The sequence below is a fragment of the Strix aluco genome, chromosome 1, assembly GCF_031877795.1.
Source record: "Strix aluco isolate bStrAlu1 chromosome 1, bStrAlu1.hap1, whole genome shotgun sequence".
In the NCBI taxonomy this organism is placed as follows: domain Eukaryota; kingdom Metazoa; phylum Chordata; class Aves; order Strigiformes; family Strigidae; genus Strix; species Strix aluco.
In genome coordinates this window covers 159,011,279-159,038,699 of record NC_133931.1, presented here as the reverse complement: position 1 = coordinate 159,038,699, position 27,421 = coordinate 159,011,279, and the positions used below count along the sequence as shown (strand labels likewise).

Below are 27,421 nucleotides of genomic sequence, written 5' to 3'. Positions count from 1 at the left end.
CAAACTGGAGCAAGTCCAGTGGTAGGGCCACAAAAATGGTTTGGAGAGCGGAGCAGATAATGGACAAGTAGAAGCAGAGAAAGCTGGGTTTGTTCAGGCTGAAGAAGACAAAGCTAAGGGGGGATCTAATTGCTGTCTTCTGTTGCCTAAGGGGTGGTTTTACAGAAGGCAGGGACAGACTTTCCTCTTAAGGTAGGCAGTAGAAGTCTAGGAGGCAATGGGCACAAATTACAGCAGAGGAAATTCCAGCTGATCATAAGGAAAAAATACTTCACTGTGAGAGTAGTTAGCCATTGCAGCAAACTGCCTGCAAGGCCTATGGAATCCCATTTTCTGGAGATTTATCAAGTCTGTGAGTGCTCTGATCTAAGTTTGAAGTTAGCACTGCTTTGAGTAGCTCTTTGGAGTAAATGACCTCCGGATGGCCCTTCCACTCTAAATTATTCTGTTTCTTTGGGACTAATGGAAGAAGGAAATTTTGACCAGGAATTGGTGGGTAGATGCAACCTAAGCAGGCTGAGGAGAGGGCTTTGCACAGCTGTATGGCTTGGCAGTGCCATGTGTTCTTGAAGCATGTATGTTCACTGGACAGTGATAAAATTATGATAGTGAAACATGAGAAGAAAAGGAGCCTCTCAGAGGCAGAACTCCAGTAATGTGGCACAGCAGGAAGATAGCAGCCCTTCCGAAAGCAAACAAGAATCCAGTGCTCTTCACAAAGAAATGATGGGGTGTCCATCTTATAAATTAAATAGCAAATGGAAAATCAGTCATGTTCTCCATCACTAAAGCTTCCAAGTTGTTTTCCAGAGTAGCCAATATCTTTTGTTTTATTTGCAAAGTAGATTACAAAGCCAGAAGAGATTTTTACAATCATTTAATCTGACCTCCTATTTAAAACATAAATAGAATTTTCTGTTTATATAGAGCATACATTTCAGAAAAGATCTCATTTTTTATTATACACAGTTTTAGCAGTAGAGAATCTAATATAACTCTCAGCAAATTGTGGCAAAGGTTAATGAACCTCACTGAACTTCATCTTAAAAATCCCTTGCTTCACCTTCTACTGGTGGGTTGATTTTATGCTTTGCCTGCTACAGTGAGAAGTTTCATAATAAGTTCTGAAATTTCTGCTTTCCCTCTAGGTATTTAGAAAGTGTAACCAAGTTTGCTTTTTACCTTTTACTCCAGGGTTTTCACACTCTTATACCAAACATCACTTCTCGAGCCGGCAGTGCTCTGGGCTTCATGGAGCCTGGTTGCTGTGGGAGAGTCCTCATGTGATAACTAGGATTTGGCAGGACAGCCCACTTGCAAAATGCTTTTGACTCACAAGTTGAGAAGGGCTCCATATGATAAACTAAAGGTTCAGGCACTTCAGAATGCTCATTCTAAAACAGCTTTTTCAGTCCTTTATTTTGAATCTCCCTCCATGTTTCAACTTTCTTCATGACAAGAAGAGGTGGGCATGTTGTTTGACTGTCACATAACAGGCCAAATATATTTAAAAATACATTACACTATCTGTTTCAGGGTTGTTGCTGTTTTGGGTGGAGTGGATTGGTTTGTGTGCCTGTTATAACAAAGAATCGATTATCTGTGAATAGTCTGTTGGCTTTTTAGATTCTCTCAGTCCAACAGAACAATCTGTGTTAAAAACCTGTTAAGAATCACTGTTCTCATGAACAGGTCTGCTGTCCCTGCCTTAAGAGTATGGTTTGAATTCTTTATTTCCAAGTATTTGACCTTTCATTTGTCCCCATAGTTTGCTTAATGCTGAGCTTATGAAGTGATCCAGCTTGGTCTGTCTGTATCAGTAATTTCCCCTCTGTGATATTTGACATTTTTTCTCACTTCCTGTTATTTACAGCTTGATCAATGATGGTTTTCTGTTTACAGTTCTATTTTGACGTACATCTGTTGATTTTATATGCATTTAGTGAGCGCCCACATCAGTTTTGCGTTTCTTCGTTGTATGAATCTCTTAATTAAAACTTTACTTAATATTTTATTCTGTATTCTTTTCCCCAGCTAAATTAGAAAATGCATTAAAATGCTGTGTTTTTTGAGATCTCTTTTCTGTAAACACGTGTATAGTCATTGTTCAGAAGAAAACGGTAGCTCAAAAGAGAATTGACCACGATTATCTTGGAAGATAGATTAAGAAAAGATATATTTGATGTGGAGGACAATGTAAAAATAGTAAGTACAGGAGTATGCCCAGTTTATGGACTTTGTGCACAAGAGACATTCATTAATTGGAGAAAAAGTATTTGCTGCACCTAGTTCAAAACATACAAAGCACTTCTTCCAGCATAAATTACTTCCATATTGTGTGAATCAAGGGTCATCCAATTTGTTCTCATTCATATCAGTATTTGAAGAAGGCATTTCCATATCAATTCATGGTCAGGATCAGGTCCAGAGGCAATTGCCAGGTTCAAAGACCAACAATCACTAGGCAAGTCCATAGTGACAAGTCAGGTCCAAGGTCAGGCCAGGAAGGCAGTCCATTGGGTCTGGGTCTGAATCAGAGAGGTCCATGGCTGCAATACAGCTGCAATGTCACTCAGGTGAGAGCACGCTGGGGAGCATCATCCTCAAAGGAGCTCCCAAGGAAAGGGGGGAGCCCCCAGTGAGGCTTTCTGGCAGAGCTGTTTGAGAGGAAGTCTCTGCTGAAGCTTCCTCCAGCTTTTTCTGGAGAAGCTTCATAGTCAGCTGAGGCTTCTCAAAGAGCCGTCTGAGCAAGCTGGCCTTGCAGGAAGGGAGGTAGGCTCCTAGTCCTAACCAAAGGAAGCTACATGCTGGAGCAGAGGAGTCCAAAGAATTGACCAAGGGAAAAACCATTGATGCTGTTATCTTCACCAGTATACCATTATCTCTCTTGAGTGTGGGACTTAAACTCTATGACACAAAGCAGGGGAAATCATTCTCCATGTCAGTGCCATAATGTAGGATTTTTAAATCAAATTTTGCAGCAGCCAGTGAAATTGGAGTTCTGTTTCTACTGTTAATACTGCAACTAGCACTCCATACACTTCATCAGTGTAATTCCTCTGCCCTGTGAGTATATAATGATAGTTAAGAAATGCCATTTCAACTCATAGAGTAAGAGATTATCATAATATCTTATTAGGTCTTCAGTAAAGTGGATCATTAGCCAATTTCTATTTTCCCATAGAGAAATCTGAAACCCACGTGTGAGAATTAATGTGCTTGAATGGACTGACAAAACAAGCTTCAGCAAGGAAAAACAGTGCCCTGAGCTCAGACTGTAGGAGGTGGTAGCTTGACAATGTAAAACACATCACCTAACCTTTCCAGTTGTCAGTCCCGATCAATATGTGTGTCTGTTTCCCAAAAATCAATAGACACATGGTTCTTACAGTAGCCATGAGACCCAACCTGACCTAGAAGACAAATCATCCAAATAGCAAAGCACAAGCCCGTCATCAAGTCTGACAAATGATCAGCTAAAAAAGGGCTCTGATTATTTTCATTTCATATCTCAACATTGGATGAAAAGACAATTTTCTCCAGATTAAGCTGAAGATAACACATCACACATTTGAAGTCAATTACCCCACTTTCCTGCTTGTCCCCTTTCACACTGAAATTTGTATTTGTTTAGACTTCTTTGTAGCAACATCGACGTTATTGATGTCTCATACAGCTTCTAAAATCTCTGTGTACTAAGTATACCCTTTAAAAGGTTATTCATACATTTCTTTGATCTTTAATAAGAGGATATCATAGTCTGTAATAATTTACAGGTTAATCTCAAACAGCAGAATCCTTGTGTAATGAAAGGGTTTGGACCGTAGAAACGTGAAAATAATGAAAACACATTCTGACGGGAGGGCTTGTTTGGAAGTGTTATTCTTTTACACGTTCCATTTCTGTCTCCAATAGCCCTTGCTTAACAGATGGCTTGGTTTTGGACCTCTGGCTTTAATCTTTATTGGCCCCAGAATGATGGTTTTTGTGTAGTTTAGCTTCCTTTATTTCAATTTGAATATGCTCGATAGTCAGCCTGACTGTAAGCCTCTGTGCTGAGGCTCATTGGGCCATTTTTTCCTCATTTGAAATCCATTGCTGTTGTATGGAACACAGCACATTACAAGTCTTGGTAATACGTGGTTTGTGTCATTTTTATTTCCAAAGGATCGGATACCATCCAGATTTGGAATGGTGAGCCATTTGGGAGTGGTGTGGCTACCATGCAAACAGGCTAATGCCTGTATTCATATGTTAGTGTTGGTTGTGGCTTCAAAACTGTGCATTCACACTGTGTAATTGAAAAAAAGAGACAAATTTTCTGAGACAGCATGACCTGACATAGGGATATTAGTGTTACTATCAAGAATTCATGGCTCTCAATATAGCAGTGGAGGCAGAAGTAAAGCTGATTGTTTTGAGGCACCTCAAGGGTCAGTGGGGAAAGAAAATCAACAGCAGCAGCAGCTGCTGCAGTAGTCTCATCAACAAAAGAAAACCCTTGTGCTCCCCAAAACCAATTTCCAGTTGTGCCACGGTCCATGTTCCATATGAAGTAGCAGATATTAAGTTCTCATGGGTGGAGAGAAACCTGAGGTCCTTCTGACTCTTATAATGGCTTTTTTTCTTTCAACTTAAACTACTGCTGGGTTGTGCTTGGGGGTAGGGAGCAACAGTTTGAAAGGAGGAATGCTTGAGAGAGGTATGGGACCTCTGAGGAAAGACCACTTGCAGAAAAAGCTTTCATCAGTTCTGCTCACCCGGAGTGTAGCTTAATTTATTTCTGGATCTTGTTAGTTTTAGTTCATTTGTTAGCAAAATAATGGCATCAGCTCTTAAGGAGTTGTCCTCTTTAGTTCCATGTAGGTTGTTATTACTGCAAAACAGATAAAATGAACCAGCAAGACACTCTGTGCTGAATGATATCGGTACACATAAGAATGTTACCTATTTTCTTCTCCATACAGGTTAAAGGCACTCCTATGTGGGTGTGTGAAGCAAGATCCCAAGAATTGCTTGGCTATTTTAAATTTATTTAAGGAATGTTATGATTGTCTTCATTATATATTAACAGCAAGGGAATTCATCTAAAAAGCATGCGATTCTGTGATACCAGTGTCATTGAATGAACTTTTTACGGAACTTATTTTTGCATTTGCCTGGTTTTGACATAACGTATTGAACGCCTGGTTAAATGACCCTCTCTTTGCACTCAGTCTGGTATAATAATTTGAGTTTGACTTTACAGTCCCCTATAAATCATACTACTAAAATAGTAATCATTGTGCTAATAACCACAATTTCTGAAATCTTTCCAATGAATCTCTGCTGTAAGATGAGGCTTTTGCTACAGAAAACTTCAAAATGCATCTCCTTACTGTTGATGTATCATCAGTGAGTTTCTGGGCTTTTTCATGTTCTTTTTAAGAAGTTAAATAATTCAGAGGCTTTAGCTGCATTAACCTGCAAAGTGTCAGTGGCAATGGGTATGTGCATGTGTGTATGCTGCTTACCTGTCCATCGAGGTTGGGTAGACATAACTTTATCAACAGATCACGAAAAGACATTCTCTGCACCCCCCCCACCCCCCCCCCCCCCCCCCCCCCCCCCCCCCGCCTCAGCAAAATCATGGAATCCTTTGATTTACTGTTAGTATGTTTTTTGCAAGACCATGGCATGGAACTGTGCATTTTATTATGGCCTGGCTGGGCAAACTTTAGGGTGAGTTGTAAGCTCGTATCAGACTTTCCCAGCTTTGCTGTTGCTGCCACCTAAGCTTCCTGGAGTAATGCTAGCTGTGAAAAGCCTATTCATACTTCAATTACACTTTCTGACTGTGATTTAGACATCCTGTATGTCCTCCTCCCAGAAAAAATACCATGAGCCCATTGTTTCAGCTCACACAGTAAAAATTGTAGTGAACTCTTTTTGTAGAATACTTATGTATGTAAATGATCTTTTTATCCCTTGAAAGACATTTCATTGTTTAAAAGTACTTATTTTTCCTTTTCCCCTTAACATTACCTTAAGCAACGAAATTGTTCTTTGGCCTTAAATGATCCATTGAATTTACACGATTAATTGCAACACCAGCAAGGCTGGCACACTGTGTTGTTAAGGATAGGAACTCTGCTGATTTTATAATGAATTCACTTCAAAACCCAGCAAATAGTAGCATACAAGGACATCTGACAGCTGCTTTCCCAAGCTAAATCTCTCCACCGAGACTTGATTCCAAGAAAAATAACAAGTCAGGCTTGGTTAGTAGTGCTGCAGCTTGGAATATGAGTCTTGACAAGGGGAAAAATCATTTGTACTGTACTAGCTTTTCATGAGCTGGGGCAAAGAGTAAATCTCTCCAATGGCAAAATAAAGCTGTCAGACAGCTTTTTCATAAGATGCCGTTGGACAACAATATGACAGTTCTCCCTCCTGATCTTTTTTATAGGTTGCTAATTCTGAAAGAAAAGTCATCTATGCCTACATTTTTGTGGATCCAGGCAATGAAATTTTAAGGAACAGTTGTGATACTAGAACAAAAAATACAGACTGCTACTCAATAACCAGGAGTACCCCTGTTGCATTACTGAAAAGATGCTTTAACCAAATGCCTAGTATCTAGGATAAGATTCTGTATTTGCTGATTTATATTTTGAAATTGATATATATGTATATGAAATATGTTCTCTGAAAAATTAGCAGGCAAATATATGGGCACATGAGAACACTTTCATGCACTGAAGAACACAGCAGTGGCCATGAGTGTCAGTAAGCAGGCAGTAATTTTGTTTCTCAAGCACTTGATTAATTTCCCTTCTTCTCTGTCTTTACTGGACATAGATGTGAAAATTTAGGCTCTTCTCAGGCCAATCTTTATGTACCAAAACATAATTGAAAGCTAAGAAGTATGGTGAGGACTGTTTACAGGAGTCTTCTCTCCCAGGATATGTGCAAGAACCAGGGCTCCTGGCTGGGCATCTAAATATCTGATTCTAGTTCCTGATACTGAAGGTCATGGAAGTTCTTCTAGTTTGGGTTATGGAGATGGTTATCCTTGCCTCCACTGCAAAATGCACTACTTTGTGGCTGTGGATGAAAAGGACGGCAATGAATTCCTAGGTGCTCTTAAGAAAACAGTGAATAGGGTGTATTATATTAACTTTACTGAGATTTGGGACAAAATTAATTGAAAATGTTCTTGTGAATATTTCAATGTAAAATCATCAGCAGTATTTTTTATGCTTTTCACAAGTATTTTCCAATATTTATTTGCATTTTCTATTAAAATCTTAACAACATTTTTCATTTATAGATTATTTTTTAAGTATGACATAATTTTGAATATCTTGAAAAGGAAAAAATACCTCTTTCTAAGTATTGTTGCATTAAAATGCCTTGGCCATGAATTTAGACATCAGATCATATAAATTCTTTTATTAACAAGCAGGCTGAGAAATTACGTATTTCAGGGTTCTGTTTCTGAGCAGACTTTAAATCTTAAATTTTCACACAGTTTACGCAGCTTTTGCAAATAAATAGTACTGTCAAATAGACCAACCGTCTCAGTGAGATTATAAAGAAAATGAATGCTCCAGGCTAGTCATATTAAAAGAAAAAAGAAAAAAAATGTATTGGATACTAGCATTGAGAAAAAAAAAAAAAAAACAAACAAAAAACTAAAAGAGACACAAGTACCTACAGAATGAAAGTTACCATAAATAACAAACTAAAAGTTTCAGCTCATATGTCCATTAAACTCACAAGCAGCTATAATTAGGTAGTCTTAGTTTTCTGAAGTGGCCAAGGTTTCTTTTTCGTTGTTTACCTTTTGGTTTGGTTTTGAATCTCTGTTTTCTGTCCCAAGTTTCTGATGTGCTCAAATGCCCCATTTGTGTTGCCGTGAGGGTTTGACTAATCTAACTCTTAGTCATTAGTAGAACGGTGACCACTTGTAGTGGTTGAGGCCCAGCTGGCAACAAAGCAACAATGCACCATGCAGCCACTGTCTCACTGCTCCCTGCCCTGCTGGGGAGGAGAATTGGAAGGAAAAAAAAAAGGTAAAACCTTATGAGTTGAGATAAGAACATCCAGAGCGTCATCTGGAGCTCATGGCTGTTGTATTTGGTGTGGCCTATACTTAGTCTGGGGGTTGGAGATGTTGATCTTGAGGAAGTTGCTGGGCGCCAGTTGCTGAAGCCAGTTCAAGTTCCATCACTGCTGCACTTTGCTCGGTTTTCATCAAAGTCCATCCTTCATTGATTTGGGTGATTCTTACTGTAATACCATTTATATGGCACATAGCAACTGCGGTACTGATGGCATACAGTGGCAGGGCTATTTTGCAATTAACACCATACAATTTAATTCACTGGCTGTTCTCACCCAAAATCAAATCCCCTTGAGGTACACATCGAACTTCTCCCTCCTCCCACGTCAGCCACCAAGTGCACCAAGGTTCTTGAGCCAAAACAATCCCGCGAATGGATTTGCTTTTGCCTGAGGCAGGACTAACCCAGACTGTCTTGCCTAACATATTCTTCATGGGTGCTATGGGGGCTTTATCCCCTTCTACGGTATGTGAAAGTTTTGACTGGGCAGGGCCAGCTTGATTGGTAGATCCTCTACTGTTAAGTAACCAGGTGGCTTTTGCTAAATGCGTATCCCGATGTTTGAAGGTCCCAGCCCCCATTGCTCTCAGTGTAGTGTTTAACAGTCCATTGTATCATTCAATTTTCCCAGAGGCTGGTGCATGACAGGGGATGTGATATACCCACTTAATGCCATGCTCTTTGGCGCAGGTGTCTATGAGATTGTTTAGGAAAGGAGTCCTGTTGTCTGACTCAATTCTTTCTGGGTGCCATGTCACCATAAGACTTGTCTTTCAGGGCCCAAGGTAGTATTCTTGGAGGTGACGTAGGGCACAGGATATGTTTCCAACCATCTGGTGGTTGCTTCCACCATTGTAAGCACATGGTGCTTGCCTTGGCGAATTTGTGGGAGTGTGATATAGACAATCTGCCAGGCCTCCCCACATTTTTATATCAGCCGTTGACCTCCATACCAGAGAGGCTTTAGCCATTTGGCTTGCTTGATTGCAGCACATTTCACGTTCATGGATAACCTGTGCAATAGTGTCCATGCTCAAGTCCCCCCCTTGATCCTGAGCCCATCTCATATGTTTCATCTCTTCTTTGATGGCCAGATGATGTGTCATGGTCTTACCAAGCTATAAATAATGCACCCTTATGTTGCCAGTCCAGAGCCACCTGATCCACTTCAATCTTAGCAGCTTGATTGACCTGTTGGTTGTTTTGATGTCCTTCAGTGGCCCGACTCTTGGGTACATGAGCATCTACATGACATAGTTTTACAACCAGCTTCTCTAGCTGGGCAGCAATATCTTGCCATAATTCAGCAGCCCAGATGGGCTTTCCTCTGCGCTGCCAGTTGCTCTGCTTCTGTTGCTGCAACCACTCCCACAGGGCATTTGCCACCATCCATGAGTCAGTATAGAGATAGAGCACTGGCCGCCTTTCTCACTCAGTAATATGTATGGCCAGCCGGATGGCTTTCACCTCTACAAACTGGCTTGATTCACCTTCTTCTTCAGTGGTTTCTGTGACCCGTCTTGTGGGGCTCTGCACAGCAGCCTTCCATCTTCAGTGTTTTCCTACAATGCAACAGAACCCATCCGTGAACAAGGCATATTGCTTCTCATTTTCTGGCAGTTTATTATACAACAGACCCTCTTCAGCATGCATCACCTCCTCCTCTGGGGATGTTCCAAAATCTTTGCCTTCTGGCCAGTCCGTGATTACTTCCAGAATTCCTGGGTGAGTGGGGTTTCCTCTGCGAGCCTCCTGTGTAATCAGTGCAACGCACTTACTCCACGTGGCATCGGTTGCATGGTGTGTAGAGGGGACACTCCCTTTGAACATCCAGCCCAGCACCGGCGGTCGGGGTGCCAGGAGGAGCTGTGCTTCTGTACCAACCACTTATGAAGCAGCTCAAATCCCCCTTTGTATGCTGCCAATGTTTCCTTTCCAGCTGGAGTATAGCGGGCCTCTGATCTTCTATATCCTTGATTCCAAAACCCCAGGGATCAGCCTTGGGTCTCCTCTGGTGCTCTCTGCCAGAGTCTCCAGGTAGGGCCATTCTCCCTGGCTGCAGTGTAGAGCACATTTTTAACATCTAGTCCTGCCCAGACCAGCCCAAGGGCTATTGCATGAACGATCTCCCGTTTAATTTGTTCAAAGTCTTGTTGTCGCTCAGGGGCCCATTTGAAATAATTTTTCTTCCAAGTCACTTGATAGAGAGGGCTTACAATCAGGCTGTAATTTGGGATATGTATTTTCCAAAAACCCACAACATCTAGGAAAGCTTGTGTTTCCTTTTTGCTAGTTAGTGGAGACATAGCTGCTGTCTTGTTGATCACATTCAAGGATGTTCAAAATTCTCAAAAACTGTTATAATTAGCAAGAAGGAGAAAGTATCCCCTCCTGTCTTCATCCCCATAGATGATTACTAGTAAATTCTGAGAAGTGTCTGAGGTACAGGAATGACAACAACACCACATATGAATACCAGTTTAACCTCATGACCAGCGATGTAATCATATCATAAGTTGACATTACCCAGTACAGCAAAATGATAGTCCTGATCCATCTCCCACAGGTGATAAACATCACCGCAGGAAATACATAGTGCGTGTAAGGATTTGCATAACCCCACCATGTGAACAGATGAACCAACATTTTGACCAGCAACTATTTGAATAATATAAGAAATGGCTATAGCGGATTTGTCTTAACACACTGTGGTCAGATTTTTGCTGTTATCTCAACTCTTTGGGCCCCACGTTGGGCGCCGAAAAGGACTGTTGTGGTTTAGGTCCATCCAACAACAAAAACACCACTCGGCTGCTCACTCACTCTTCCCCGCGATGGGATAGAGAGAAGAATCAGAAGAAAAAAGGTAAAACCTTGTGGTTTGAGATAGGGACAGTTTAACACAAGGACAACACAAGGAGAGAAGAAAATTATAACAACAATACTAATAAAATGATTATATAAAGTGAGTGATGCACAATGCAATTGCTCAGCCCCTTTCCAAGCAGTCATCTCCCCCCAGCCAGTTCCCCCAGTTAGGTACTGAGCATGATGTCAGCATGGTGTCAACTATCCCCTTGGCTGGTTGGGGTCACCTGGCCTGGCTGTGCCCCCTCCCAACTTCTTGTGAAAACTAACCCTATCCTAGCTGAACCCAGGACACCACTGATGCAACTTCTTTTCATAAATACTAAGCACTCCTTATACCTTTTCTAGCTGGTTGCAAAGAAAAAATATTTATAAGTTAACAAAATGACAATAACAACATAAGAATTTACTTCACTTAAAAATGTCAAATTCATGTGTATATATTGCACAACACAATAGAGGGCAAGAAATATCACTGAAAAAATGGAAAATTGAAAAAATATTAATTAAAAGAGAAAAAATCTCAGTACCATCACATATAGATATTATATATGAATTGTCATTTTATCTTAGAAGGTTCACTTAAGAGGTCACTTTCTGCATAGGTACTTTTATTGAAATCTGGAAATGTGACCCACCAGCCAGATCCTTCTCTCAGCTCTTTGCTCTCAGTTTCAAATAATTCATCCTTCCAGATGATCACTTAAACTGACACAGCTTGCTCACAATCCACCTGGGGTGCAAGCAGGAGCAAAATCTGCTCTACAGTTGAGCATCCTCAGTTAGGAGTTTCTGCTGTTGCCATGAAACGCCTCAGCAGCTGCACGTTCGGTCTAGACGGGCATTTGCAAAACACAAGACAGGGACAGCAAACCTGCAAAATGTCTAATCAGCTTCATATTGGTCCTAAACATACACATAATAAAGATGAGCAAAATCAAATAAGCACAAAATAAACTAGGTCAGCAAAGCCTACCCAGCTTTGACACCTTTGATTTTAAGAATCCTAAATTGGAACATGTGGATGTACTTAATGCATGAGTGACATCAACCACATTTGCTCATTTTTTCCAAATACTAAGTGTTCAAAAGCTGACATAAATGGCTCACAATGTGCATAAAAAATTATTTGACCTGAGTGGAATAGATACTGCTGATGGAGTAAGAAAAAAAGATGGCAATAAGAAGCAAGGTGGAAGCCATGAAGTGCACAGCCATATTAGCATGCTGAACTTTTCAAACAGTGACAACATTATTCTTTCAGTGCCTGTTTCTTCAGTGCAATATCAGATAGAGTTCTTGCACTGGGTCTAATGAACCATGACCTAAGATCAAGTTACTCTTGTGTGAGGCTAAAAGTACTGTGTGTTATAGTGTAGCTTAATGCAAAACGCATGTGTAAAGAATATATTTCATTCAAAAATAGAAGAATTATACCTGCCTTTCCACATGTGCAGATTGACTTTTTTTGAAGTTTTTTCTTTAATTTCATCATCTTATATTATCCATGGGAAATAGTTTTCATTTCTACCTATGATTAATTTAAGCTTCTGAAATTGTGGTTCATTTTTGAAAGATATCTTTGGGGCCATTCCGCCAATAACAAGAACTGGGCAGTTAATTCAACCTGTGCTGTTTTAATCTGTTCCATTAACAAAGTGAAGAAGTGAACAAAAGAATAATTTCTGAAAATAATAAGAATTATGCACATAGTGTGATTGTTGTTGGCATTCCTTAGTATTTATTAGGAAATTTGTAATGAATAAATGGAACGGTCCCATTTAAAAAAAAAAAAAAAAAAAAGGTCAAATCAACGCTATCCAGTCCAGTACATTAGCACCTAATTGCTTGCAGAGGAACAGCTAAATGTAGTTGTTAAAGTTAGTCCCCAGTGAGCAATTTTCGCTGGTCTCCTTTTTCAGAGGTTCTGAGACATTGGCTTCAGTTTGAAAGTGTTCCTAGCCTTTCCTTTATAAACCCTTCCCTTTGAATTTAAGGACCAGATAGAGATCAGGAAAATTTCCTGAGAGGCAGAAGCAGGATAATTCTTATCCAGAGCAAGTTGTAGCTTGCTTTGGTTCACCACAAGAGGCTGCAGATGCAGATAGAATATACAGGTTCAGAAAGGAATTAGGCAAATTTATGGGCAGTGAAACTGTAAACAGACACTAAAAGGAATAGGCAGAAATATACCCTCTAGCATCCTTAACGCAGTGAATGAATGCTGAGGGAGTGCAAAGATAATCAACCACAAGTAATAGCCAAACTCAGATCTTTTTCTTTAAATATTGCCTCCCCTGCCAGGCACAGAACTCCAGGCCATGTTCTCAGCAGTGCTGCCAATATTAATTTCTGTTGCTGTTCTTCCCAAAATAAAGTGCTAGGAATGAGAAAGAGCAGGAACAGAGAACCAAGAGTCTTGGATAGTCACCGCTGTTGCTTCTCTGTTTCCAGAAGTTGGAAAAGGTGTATAAGAGTAATTGTTGGAGTGAAGAACAGCCTCCTCCCTTTCAGCAGAAGTCGCACGCTTCCAGTCTTTCTTCAGTAGCCATAGGAGTCAGCCAGGCTTTGCAGATCCTTGTTGCAAAAAGTGCTGTCATTTAAGGAAGGAATAATGAAGAGACTGGAGGAGAATTTGCTACGGGAAGAGGATGGTGCATGAAATAATCATTTAGCTTCTCCAGGTAGTTTACAAATGAGAAAAACAGTCATCAGCCCTCTGAGGGCTGTATTGTGAATGGAGCCTACTGAATGCAAAGTGCCATGGAGTATCTGTCCACTTTATTTAGTTCCCTAATCTGAGTTCTCTTGGTAATGCAGCTTCAGTTACTGGTACAGAATAGCTCTGAAATAACAGCCCTAAAATATTGAAAGTGATGCCATTGTAATTAATCAGTAGCATTTAAAAATAGTAAAACCAATTGGTTTTATTAAATTCTTAGTAGACTATAAAGTGTACTTTCAAAAGTTACACATTTTGAGACTGTTTGGCGACATTAGAAATAAATATATTATTGACTGTTAAGAGTTCTGTTCATACTACATTAACTTTTGTTGGGTATGTTTTTATATTAAATGAAGTGGTTCACACAAAGCTACATTTATGAGATGAAAAGGAATCACTTTTTTATGATACTCAAAGATCTGTGAGAATACAAAGTTCTCTTAGTCCTTTACTTTTTTTCTAAATATTCTGTAGAGGGGGAGCACTTATTGAAAGAAAACACTTGATGACCAGATTCTTTACATGCTTTGATGTAATAACTGCAAATCTGGGCTAACATTGCATATGATTTCAAATAAGAACTTATATTTTGCATTAATTTTAACCAAAGTCCAGCACTACAGATCTATTGCAACCACTGTTAACAGTATTGCATGTAAATGTTAAAGACTTCTTTCTGTGTGAGAGAGAGGTATATCTGAATCACTAAAAATATGGTTTGAATCTGATGTTCTGGCCATACTCCTTTGTCCACACCCCCCATTAAAATAAGATCAGGCTGAGGAGTGATTGAAGGAGCTGGGACTGTTCAGTTTGGGAAGAGAAGGCTGAGGGGAGACCTCATCACTCTCTACAACTACCTGAAAGGACATTGTAGAGAGGTTGGTGCTGGTCTCTTCTCACAGGTGATTAGTGACAGAACAAGAGGGAATGGCTTTAAACTGCAACACGGAAGGTTTAGACTGGACATTAGGAAAACATTTTTCACAGAAAGAGTGGTCAGACAGTGGAATAGGCTGCCCAGGAAGGTGGTGGAGTCACCATCCCTGGATGTGTTTAAGGGTCGTTTAGATGAGATGTTGGTGGATATGGTGTAGGGGAGAACTTTGTAGAGTAGAGTTGATGGTTGGACTCGATGATCTCAAGGGTCTTTTCCAACCTGAATGATTCTATGATTTTGCCCTTAGAAGACTGTTCTCACACAACAGCTATTATCTTTGTCTGTAAGGTTAATGAACCTCCTAAAAGCTGTCTATCTTTGTCCATTTTCTTGGTATCCACATCTTACTCTGATACCACCATTCTGCAAAGAGGCCGAGTAATAAGCACACAGCACCTTGCAAATGGCTTCTCTTCAAGAATGGAAATGGAGAGGCATCCTGGTTATGACTCAGTACATATGAACTTAAACATTTCCTTCAGCAGCCCTTGAAGGAGACTATTTTGTGCCCAAGGAGTAGTTCTGTGTCAAGAATTGACTAACCAAAATCCCAAGGCAGGCAGAGATTATCTCTCCTGCTGCTTCTTCTCATGATGCTATTTGTCCACAAAACCTTGGAAGAAAAAAGCAGTAGATCACTGACAACAAAAAAAGCTATCCCATAACACAAAATTTTATTCCTATGGTAAGAAAAGATAACTTCAAAAACAGAAAAAATACATACTGGTATTACTTGTCATTACAATACACTTGACAACTTTTATATATAACTTCATTCTTCCACTGTTTTTTGTCCTTAAATTGAATTTATATACTTTTAATGCCATAAAACCAATAGTATTGATATTTTAGCAGAAAAATCATGTATGATAAAATGCCCTGATGCTTAGAATTATGTCCATTAATGATCAGTCTTCATGTTGGAGTATCCTTTCCAACCTTCCAAACCAGAAAAAAAAAAAAAAAAAAAAGCAAATGGCTCTGAAGCAAAGGGATTCACATCCTCAGAAGGAGACTATAGAGGTATAAAAGATGGTGAGGTGTGAGAGAAGAGTGATCCTATTTCTAAATATTTTTTTACCTGCATGAAAGATCCTTATCCCTTCTAGCCTTTCTTTTCTATTATTTCTTTAGTCTCTCCAAAGCATAGTTTTACTATTTGTTATGCCCAGTCATAGTGGTGTCTGCAATATATCTGCATAGCATTCCTGATTTGGAACTTATGAACTCCAGAAAAAATGCAGCCCATCTTTTTCTTGACTGAGATGAAGCAGGAAGGCCGCAAAGGGCTGTTTTCATTTGGCTGACGCAAAGCAAATGGGACACAACCATGTCTCCCCACCTTTTTCTTTTATTAATCATAGACTATCAAGGAGTTCTAGAACCTCTTATATGACCACTGTGGTGCAGGATAGTCTGGTGTGAGGCTCATCCTATTCCACTTCATGGTGTTCTGTCCTAATGGAAAGTCTGCCCCGCTGCATGGTGTCCAACTAGTGAGAGCTGTCTGTGAAGAGCCCCTCTGTTGCAAGCCCTAGCACAATGTGCTGGGCAATTACAGTCCACTGATGATGTCTGCAAGGGCAGTGCTGGAATTACTGGCTGTGGGGGTGGCTAGCAGAATATGTGCTGAATGCAAGCCCCCTAGAATCATATGTTCCCTCCTTGACCTTTCTGGAAATTTAATCATGCACGTTAGTATTCATTTGTGTTCCCAAGCCTGCGGGTAGGTGTTTTCTTTAGAATGAAGAAGAGTGCATCCAAATGGGGACAGATGCCTAGCTAATATATATGCACACTGAAAACAACAGATGTGAAAAATGGCTCTGTCTACACAAGAATACATTCTGAGTTTAAAACTGTATGCCATTTGTCTTTTAAATGAGTTAAAACATGCCCTGTTCATGTCTGTCATAGTGGTCTGTGACACCCATCACTGTAGTCTGTTATTCTGCTTTCATCTGCTTTAATCATTTCTACCTGATTCTGAATTTTTAATCCTTTTTTTTGACAATTCTAAGTAATTTGTTTTCTTCTGGTGCTTTAATTAGCAGTTTTGCTTCCCAGTGAAGTGTTTGCTGACTGAATCATGCAATCCTTCACTTGACAGGAAGGGTGTAAACAAAGAGAATTTTGACTAACAGTCAAAACTACAGCATTCCCACCACAGCATAAAAACTAACTTTAAAGATGAGAGAGGGAAAAAAAATACAATAAGAGCTTCAAACATCATTAATGCTGTAGTTTGATCCTGTATCAATAAAAACGATTCTGTCATTCACTGTGGAAAGATAACATTTACCCTTACATGCTTATTAAATAATGATTTGGAAGCCAGGGCTATGTACTCTCATCTCTGATAGATTGTATTGCAGTGTGGAAACGCTGCTGCAGCATTCACACAGCACACTCTTCTAACTTACAGAGCTTAGTTCCATGACAATTGAGTCACAGATGCTAAAATGACCAATTTACAGTCTAGAATCAAGTCATGCTATTACCATACCCATTGCATTAGCACTAGAGCTGAATGGTCATGCTGTGCAGCATAGTAACATCTAATAAAAACCTTCAGCGGCCATGAATTTTTCACATTACTGTATTTTCAATAGTGTTATTTTATATGATGTTTAACATTTCAAAAGAATTGAACAAAGCAAGTATTCTCAGAGAGCTGTGTCTTTTTGGTTTTGGTGGTTTTTTAATGTGTGCAGATATTTGGTTGCTCTCTCCATCTCTGGAATTTATTTTTCTTTAGAGTTCTGTGTGAATTACTTTCAACATATGTCTGGAATAAGTAGATTTATGGTCTAGATGATGAAATCTAATTGTGAAATGGCTATTTTTAGGGTTATGGAAGTAGGTTTTTGGAGATGTATAAGTGAGATGCACAAACAGGAAATTAGTAAAAGCAGAATGTCTATTGTGTAGAATTTTACTTGTAAAATTTGTTAATAAGTGAATTCCGTGTAAATAGCTTTCTTGGATTTAATAAGAAAATATCAGCAGCAGATTAGATGAGGGAAAAGGTCATTTTAAAGAAACATGTTTATAGGCTGAGTTCAATCATGTTTTCTAAATGTGAAAAATCACTAAGATAAGTACATTGAGATTGATTGAGTTATTCACATAGGTTTGAAGTTAAACTCATAATTGTCTCTTGCTGAACTGGAGGAACAAAAAGAAACTTTTCAGTAAGGGTGTTTTTTCAAATTAGAAATTAAAGTAGAGGCTGTTTTTTTATTTACACATAAGAGGCTTAGTTAGTCCAAAAGCATTAGAAATAAACTTAGAGCAGTATATGAAAATAGCAAGTTACAGACCCAATGCCAAGAAATATGATTATATCAAAATTCAGATCACCTTTGCTCAAGTATTAAATAAAAAAATTTATACATTTAAAAAAATGGTTAAGATGTTTTTGAAGTTTGATAATATGTCTTTACACTTTGCTTTGGACCAGCTGGAGAGAGCATAATGAACATGTTTGTCTTCCAGTGAAGAAAGATTAATTTCCAATTAAAAGCTGTTATTTAAAAAAAAAGAAGGAGAAAATGAATGCATTTTTCTGTGCAGCATTTGTGGTCAAATATTGAATAATCCATCTGATAGCTTACTATACGAATTTGAAATTAATTGAAATAATTATGGAACCTGCCCACATATTTTCATTATATAAACGGAGAACAATTAAAAAGCTAAATGAAGAGCTTACAAGATAAAAAATATTTAATTAATTACAATCATTATCAATTGCCTGAATACAGAAAATAAAGTGTGTTTTGTTTACCTGGCAAGGTCCTTTGTATTGCTCAATAATAGGAATGCTTTTTGCCAGAAATGCGGGATGGCTGTGCAGTTATATGTTGTTAACATCTGCATATTAAACACCTGAGCCCAGTTAATGCATTATGGAGCTCTACCTCTTTGATGCATCATAACCTTGCATTTTCATTCCTTGCAGAAGGGAATCCATATACCTGGTGGGTTGGAAAAGCCAATGAGAAGCACTACTATTGGGGCGGATCAGGACCTGGCATTCAAAAATGTGCCTGCGGCATCGAACGCAACTGTACTGATCCCAAGTACTACTGCAACTGTGATGCTGATTATAAGCAATGGTGAGTGGTTTACAAGAAGGCAGGGTGAGAATGACCAAAATCTCTTAACTTTTACAATACTGCTATTATTTTGAATGTCTTCTGTTTATATATTTCTTTTCTTACCAAAGAACAAAGGCAAAAATATATTTGTGATCCCTCCTGCGAAGTGTCTACCCATCTCTTCATTTCCATTTTATTCACAGTATCTGTGACTGTCAAATATATTTATGTTTTCAAGTCAACTGAGCTACAGCAAGAATGCTAAAATTGCAAAGTCAAGTTCTAATAGGAAAAGCCAACATTTTGGCTGCCCATGTAACTTTGTCTCCATCATATTCAGTTATATTACAAGACAGTATTTAATTTTATCTCTGCAACTTCATTTTTTTTTTCCCAAATTTTCTCTTTTTTGGAGTACTATTGCTGCATTTGCCTATAGAATATGAGAGATATGAGTTGAAATTTCTCATCTAGTGACTCCAGCTCTCATTATCCGTCTTTCATGAGAAAAATATATTAAGAACTAGTCTGAAAAGTATTATGGAATGAAGCTGTGTATTTCAGTGGAAGCTACTGCACTTAGCATGAGATAATTAAATATTCATTGGCCTGTTGGTTGAGAATACAAGCCTGTAGCCCATTTGGGATGAGACAGTGAGAATTGGTTCTAGTTTCTTCTCTAATAAATAGTTATTGATTCATCCCAGGTGGAACAATTTTAACAGAGGGACTGAGGAAGTCCTACCCCAGAGTATTTTACAGCCTGGTAACAGGGGCAGTCTGCTGTGAGGTAATTGATGTGGGTTTAAATCCCTTCAGGCAGAAAAGAGAATTAAACCTGCATCTCTGATATTCCCCATTAACACTCTAACAATAAACCTACTGTGTAAAGCTCATTATCATTTTGTGTAAGACCTTCTCTGTGCTCTTGGAACACTACATTTAACTATCTGTGTCTCTTGTCACGACAGGCAGCATCATATTTTACATGCTATGCAATGTTCAGTGACTGATTGGAACCATACTTTTAGGAACACTTTTCTCATTAATAGCAACCTGTTGGTAACTGAATCAGTACTGGTTCATTAACCATTTTGTGTTAATAATTGAGAAATTCATACAGCTATCAATGAATATAGAGCTACAGAAATCTAATGGTATGTCAGGGATTAAAAAAAAAAAAATACTACGGGAAATCACAGAACCACAGAATCACAGAATAGTTGAGCTTGGAAGGGACCTAGTCCAAACTCCCTGCTCAAGCAGAGACACCTAAAGACAATTGCCCAGGACTGTGTCTAGACAGCTTTTGAATATCTCCAATGGTGGAGACTCTGCAGCTTCCCTGGGCAACCTGTGTCTGGTCACCCTCATAGCAAAGAAGTGTTTCCTGATGTTCAGAGGGAACCTCCTGTGTTTCAGTGTGTGCCCATTGCCTCATCCTGTCACTGGGCACCACTGAAAAGAGCCTGGCTCCATCCTCTTTGCACCCTCCCTGCAGGTATTTATACACATTGATGAGATCCCCCTGAGCATTCTCTTCTCCAGACTGAATAGTCCCAGCTCTCTCAGCTTCTCTTCATAAGAGAGGTGCTCCAGTTCCTTCATCACCTTTGAGGACCTTCACTGGACTCTCTCTCCAGTATGTCCACATCTATCTTGTACCGGGGAGCCCAGCACTGGACGTAGTATTCCAGGTGTGGCCTCACCAGTGCTGAGTAGAGGGGAAGGATCACTTCCCTTGACCCACTGGCGATACTTTGCCTAAGGCAGCCCAGAATACCATAAGCCTTATTGTCTGCAAGGGCACACTGCTGGTTCATGTTCAACTTGACATCCACCAGGACCCCCAGGGCCTTTCTTGCCAAGCTGCTTCCCAGCTGGGTTGTCCCCAGCATATACTGGTGTGTCGGTTGGTTATTCCTCAGGTGCAAGACTTTACACTGTTCCCTTCATGATACTTCTGTGAGCCCGTTCCTCCAGCTTGTCAGGGTCTCTCTGGATGGCAGCATGACCCTCTGGCATGTCAGCTATTCCTCCCAGTTTGGTGTCATAGGCAATGTATGAAAAACACAAAATCAGATTAATAAAGAAAATCTTCCAGGCCCTGCAAAAATGATAGATGAGGATGTGGGAAATCAAACATTGCCACAGACATTGCCATCCCAAGCTTTGACGTTGTTAGGATAGTTTGCTGTTAACTATGATATGGGGTAAACTATAGAACACTACAGAGATAGAAAAGTCAGTATTAGAGACAGAGGAATTAGTCATGGTCCTGAACATCAAAGCTAGAGTTATGGACAGAGAAAAGAATATGAAGTCTGGGGATTCCACTCACACATAGGCACTAGAGCAGTGTGGCGGGAGGGAGGGAGGTTTGGTTCTGTGACAAAATGGTAACGATAAAGGGAAGATATTGTAATAACAATTATGATAATGGCAGTATTAGGAGCACTTAGAGTTTTTATTGCTTGAGGCACTGGATGTGTATCCATGAATAATAGTCTCTGTACCATATGTTGACTGTTTTCTTTTACACCAAGGGAAATAACATTGACTTTTGATCTCTTCTTGTGGCTTCTCTAAGAGTTGCAAATGATAATTTAATAAACAGTGTTCACTAAATAATCTTTTTCTGTAACCTCTGCACCCCCTACATACACTAAGATTGTATGGAATCTACTAATAAATAGATTAATATAATTATTAGATGTTTTTAAAATCTAAAATAGGATTACTGTCACAGTAGGTAGACAACTGTTTACTCAGAACTTCAAACAAGAACGCATTTATACAGTATTTCTCTGGATATGTATCAGGGGTTTTCAGGAAAACTACTGTATATTACAGGACAATTTATGAAAAATAGTTATACAGCTGAATATTATATTTTAATCTGTGGTGTGTGTAAATCGCAAGAAGAATTGAAAACCTCATTATAGTCTTTAAGGATGTTTTGTTCAAGATTAATTTTTTCAGTTTAGTTTTGGCAGAGTCCAAAGTCATACCTTTTGGGTTTTGGAATTATTTTGAGGAGTCCTAGTTAGGAATTCTCTCTAGCCTAGTCGATCAATACCTAAAAAGCAAGTGAGCTCCAGAGGTGTGGAGACCTCAGTGACTTCAGTTATTAGGAACAGAATGTTAACCAGGGCCTCCTGCACATCCATGCTCAACTCTGGTGACAGCAAAAGAGCTCCTGGTTTTGACCCCAGTATCTGCAACAGCACTTTTGAAGAATTGGCATGAGCAGGTAGATTCAGCCAGTGGTAGCAATGGGAGCTCAGAAAGGGCAGAGGCCATCAAGAGGCTCAGAGAGGCATCCAGTTGCTGTGAAAACATGCATACATTCCATCCTATCTCACTAACCTGGATTTCAGGAGAGCAGACTTTGGCCTCTTCAGGGATCTGCTTGGCAGAGTAGCATGGGATAAAGCCCTGGAGGGAAGAGGGGCCCAAGGGAGCTGGTTAATATTCAAGGATCACCTCCTCCAAGCTCAGGAGTAATGCATCCCGACAAAGAGGATGTCAGGTAAAAACATCAGGAGGCCTGCATGGATGAACAAGTTGCTCCTGGACAAGCTCAAACACAAAAAGGAAGCCTGCGGAGGATGGAAGCAAGGACAAGTAGCCTGGGAGGAATACAGAGAAACTGTCCAAGCAGCCAGGGATCAGGTCAGGAAGGCCAAAGCCCTGATAGAATTAAATCTGGCCAGGGATGACAAGGGCAACAAGAAAAGCTTCTATAGGTACATCGGTGATAAAAAGAAGACTCGGGAAAATGTGGGCCTTCTCCAGAAGGAAACAGGAGACCTGTTTACCTGGGACATGGAGAAGGCTGAGGTACTCAACGACTTTTTTGCCTCAGTCTTCACCGGCAAGTGCCCCAGCCACACCGCCCAAGATGCAGAAGGCAAAGGCAGGGACTGGGAGAATGAAGAACCACCCACTGTAGGAGAAGATCAGGCTCAAGACCATCTAATGAACCTGAAGGTGCACAAGTCCATGGGACCTGATGAGATGCATCCACAGGTCCTGGGGGAACTGGTGGATGAAATAGCTCAGCCACTATCCATCATGTTTGAGAAGTCGTGGCAGTCTGGTGAAGTTCCTGCTGACTGGAAAAGGGGAAAAATAACCCCCATTTTTAAAAAGGGAAAAAAAGAAGACTCGGGGAACTACAGACCAGTCAGTGTCACCTCTGTTTGCAGCAAGATCATGGAGCAGATCCTCTGGGAAACTATACTTGGGCACTATGTTGGGTTTGTGTGTGTCAGGGTTTTTGGTAGTGGGGGAGGGGGCTATAGCGGTGGCCCCCTGTGAGAAGCTTCTTGAAGCTCCCTCAGCTCCAAGTCGGACCCACCTCTGGGTCGAGGCCAAGCCGATTAACGATGGTGGCTGTGCCTCTGCAATAACATATTTAAGCAGGGGAACTTGAGAGGAGGGGGAGTTGTGAGGGAGATACCTATGCAAACACCAAGGAAGAAAGGAGAAGGAGGAGAGGGAAGTTGTGCTGGAGCAGTGACTCCCCTGCAGCCCATGGTGAGAGGGCAGGAGATAAGTCCTCAAGAGTCTTTAAGAAAATAAAGAGGTGATTGGTGACAGTCAACATGGCTTCACTAAGGGCAAATCATGCCTGATGAATTTGGTGGCCTTCTACAAAGGTGCTACAGCATTGGTGGCTAAGGGAAGAGCAACTGATGTCATCTACCTGGAATTGTACAAAGCATTTGACACTGTCCTTCACGACATTCTGGTCTCTAAACTGGAAAGACAAGGATTTGATGGATGGACCACTCAGTGGATAAGGAATTGGCTGGACAGTCACACTCAAAGAGTTGTGGCCAACGGCTCAGTGTCCAAGTGGAGAGCAGTGACAAGTGGCGTTCCTCAAGGGTCAGGGTTGGGACTGGCACTGTTTAACATCTCTGTAGGTGACATGGACAGTGGGATTGAGCGCACCCTCAGTAAGTTCACCAACGACACCAAGCTGTGTGGTGCGTTCGACACACTGGGGAAGGGGTGTGCCATCCAGAGGGACCTGGACAGGCTGGAGAGGTGGGCCCATGCAAACCTCGTGAAGTTCACCAAGGCCAAGTGCAACATCCTGCACATGGGCCAGGGCAATCCCAAGCACAAATCCAGGCTGGGTGATGAGTGGATTGAGAGCAGCCCTGAGGAGGATTTGGGGTTATTAGTGGATGGAAAAGTGACTGTGAGCCAGTGATGTGCGCTGGCAGCCCAGGGAGCCAACCGTGTCCTGGGCTGCATCAAGAGAAGTGTGGCCAGCAAGTTGAGGGAGGGGATTCTCCCCCCCTACTCCACTCTGGTGAGACCCCATCTGGGGTACTGTATTCAGTTCTGGGGCCCCCAACATCAGTAGGACATGGACCTGCTGGAGTGGGTCCAGAGGAGGCCACGAAGATGGTCAGGGGGCTGGAGAACCTCCCCTGTGAGGACAGGCTGAGAGAGTTGGGGGTGTTCAGCCTGGAGAAGAGGAGGCTCCGGGGAGACCTTATAGCGGCTTTCCAGTACCTAAAGGGAGCTACAGGAAAGCTGCGGAGGGACTCTTTTATCACGGAGCATAGGGATAGAATGAGGGATAACAGTTTTAAACTGAAAAAGGGGAGATTGAGATTAGATGTAAGGAGGAAATTCTTTCCTGTGAGGGTGGTGAGGCACCAGCACAGGTTTCCCAGGGCAGCTGTGGCTGCCCCCTCCCTGGCAGTGCTCAAGGCCAGGTTGGACGGGGCTTTGGGCAACCTGGGCTAGTGGAAGGTGTCCCTGCCCATGGCAGGGGGGTTGGAACTGGATGGTCTTTAAGGTCCCTTTCAACCATTCTATGAGCCATTGAAACCTCGCTTTTGTGTTTACAACTTTATGTATTCCAAGTATTAGGTAAACTATAGTATATCTGCTCATCCTTAGAGGTAAAAAAGTGTTAGTTTAGGAATATTGGAAGCATTACTTTGGTACAGAGGGGAGCATGATGCAAGGATCCCCAAGCAAGGACAGACTGAGGTAACTCCAGAACTAAAATCCAGGCATCATGAATAGACAGTAGTAAGCCTTTGCAATAGAGTTACGTAGGTATTCCAACGCAGTGCAGAAATTACTATTAGTACAGGGATCTTTGCAGCTTATGATGAGCAGACAGGTCTCAGCTCACAGACTAGCTCATCAGCACAATTTATTTTAGAAGAACTTACAGTGCCCTAAAACAGAAGGGCTGAGTAAATGCCAAACTGGGGCTAAGAGGCCAGGTAGGACTTTTTTACAAGAGTTTTTTATCTTGACCATAGCTGGGAGCACTGCATTTGATCGTGGTATGCCCACAATGATTTTCTGCTCCTGCCCAGACAATGTGGAAAAAGTTTGTATCTGATTTTTTTTTTTTGGGGGGGGGTGAGGGGGCGTCAGGGGGAAGACACAGGGGGAGGAACGGAGTAGCTAGAGCAACAGCTATATTAGAAAAGGCAAAGAAGTAAAATGGGAAAAGAAGTCAGCAGAGTGAAAATTGTGGGAATGAAAGGTGAAGAATAAAAGAGAGATTCATATTTTGAAGTGCAGGGCAGTCCTTTTGAAGGAGATTGGGGAGCCACTGAAGAGTGGGTCAGGCTGAATCAGAATGGTGTAGTATAAGTAAAATATTGTCTACAATTTTTATTGTAGAAGTTAGAAATTGTTTTAGAAATGAAGAATGGAATTGCAGTTTGATGAACAATCTCATAACAAAGATAAGGGAATGCTCCCCTGAAGATCTGGGTTCTAACTCTGCCTCTGGAACCACATTCCTGTGTGATGCTTGCCAAGGTTCATAAGCCATTTCTTCACAGAGCAGTCATTAGTTTGATCCTAATTTTCTGTGTATCTAACTGGAAACCCAGAGGTCCAGTTTATGGAAATACCAAACATTCACAGCTGCAACTGGAGTAAGAGATCTCTATGAATGTATCTAATGCTGTCCTCCAAAACAGCAACAACAAATACCTACAGGCATCTCAGATTGAGCACTAAAAATGTATGTGTGCTTTTAACCTTAACATCTTTCAGCCTTAACATCCAATCTGAAGAATGGACATGATGCAAGATACTCACCTGACGGAGATATTGCAAAGATAGGTAGATTTATGAAGCAATCATGGACTGTAGAAATGAGCACTATAGAAAATCCAATGAGAAAATGCAGTCTTTATAGAAAGAGTTGAAATACACATTAAATATAAAATGTGGCCCACATACTGAAACATGAGAGTAAATTAGGATAGTGATCAGTGTTTTACTAAATGAGTATTTTTCTGCCTCCTGTGCTGAATAATGCTGGAGCCCTCTGGAAAAAATAATAATCAATGACTAGTCAAGGACTTTATCATGGTGACAGGTACAGGGAACAAATTAAAGCTCTAAGCAGCTTGAAATACTTGCTTTTCCTAAGTCTTGTGTTTGATTTGATTTTTTTTTACCATGTACCTGAATAGTTTTGTGTAAGTACACAACCAACTGTGTTAATTATGGACTCAGTTACAGTGTAATTTTTTCCAGGGATTAACTTACACCATAGGCTTGAGATACCTTAAATCTGGATGGTTTATCTATTAATGCTTTTCAAAAGTTCACCAAGCAACTTTACACCTTGTCTGTCTGAATAAAATAGAAAAGAGCATTCTGTGAGTTGTAGAGCTATTTTGCACATGCCTAATGTGTTGATTACCAGGCCCAGATGGTAGATAAACCGAACAGTAGATATTGACAGGGAATATGAGATATGGAATTAAAATTTGTATGTATTTGCACACACCATCTAAAATAGAACATGATTCTTAAGAGAAGCCCATGTTGTTGCTGCTATGTAAATATTAAATAATCATTTCTGTCCTGGTAAAGAAACAAAAACACAAGTGGGAAGAGCTTTACCCAGAGCAATCCTACCAAAATAAACCTTACTCCCAAATTATCCATGACTTGTATCCAAAATGAAATTAATTCAGAGGTAAGCGAATCAGATTATTAAAAAAGGTTAGTTTTGCTTGCTAACAAAGATCATTTATTAAAGAGTGTGTGGTTGACATTCAAAGTCAGATTGCCTCAATCTTGAGAGAATAAACTCTACTGAGGTTGCTGTTATTAGTAGCAAGAAATTCCCTGCGTTGCTGTTAAACAAAATCTCTTCAAAGGAGTAATTTTAGGTAAAATGTAAGGCTTTTTGAAAAAAAAAAAGTTATCTTATTTGAATAAAAAAATATTATTATTATTACTATTTATGCAGTTCCTTAAAAAATGTTTGTCATTGTAGAGATGGACAAACTGTACCCATTAAGTAACAAATGTTAGGATCTGCAAAGAAATTATGGTTTCTACTTGCCTTTGACTGTAAAGTCAGTTAAACACCCAGACTGGCTGAAGTTTCTACACCACAGTCTCCTTACTTTTTCTTACACAGCAGCCACAATATGTGAGAAGACATAATATGATGCTATGCGTGGATTTACTGGGAAAAGGTGACATAAGAAGCTTTTTCCTTTAGCACGTCCTGATGAGAATGCACTTCAGCTTACAAAGTAGGGCATGGACTTCACTGATGACTATTGACGTGACTGCTAATCTTTCAAGAATTATTTAGTAGCCCTAAAGATTATCAAAAGGGATTTAAGGAGAATTTGAAGATAACAGTGGTTTT

At 40.4% G+C, this 27,421-nt stretch overlaps 1 protein-coding gene across 1 annotated transcript in view; it reads left to right on the top strand.

Moving 5' to 3' along the window:
- Positions 1-27,421, top strand: part of CNTNAP2 (contactin associated protein 2) — a 1,208,164-nt gene that overhangs the window by 955,440 nt on the left and 225,303 nt on the right. The window contains exon 14 of the mRNA XM_074842898.1: positions 18,606-18,762. Coding sequence (XP_074698999.1) covers positions 18,606-18,762 — 157 coding nt within the window. The remainder of the gene's footprint in view (positions 1-18,605; positions 18,763-27,421) is intronic.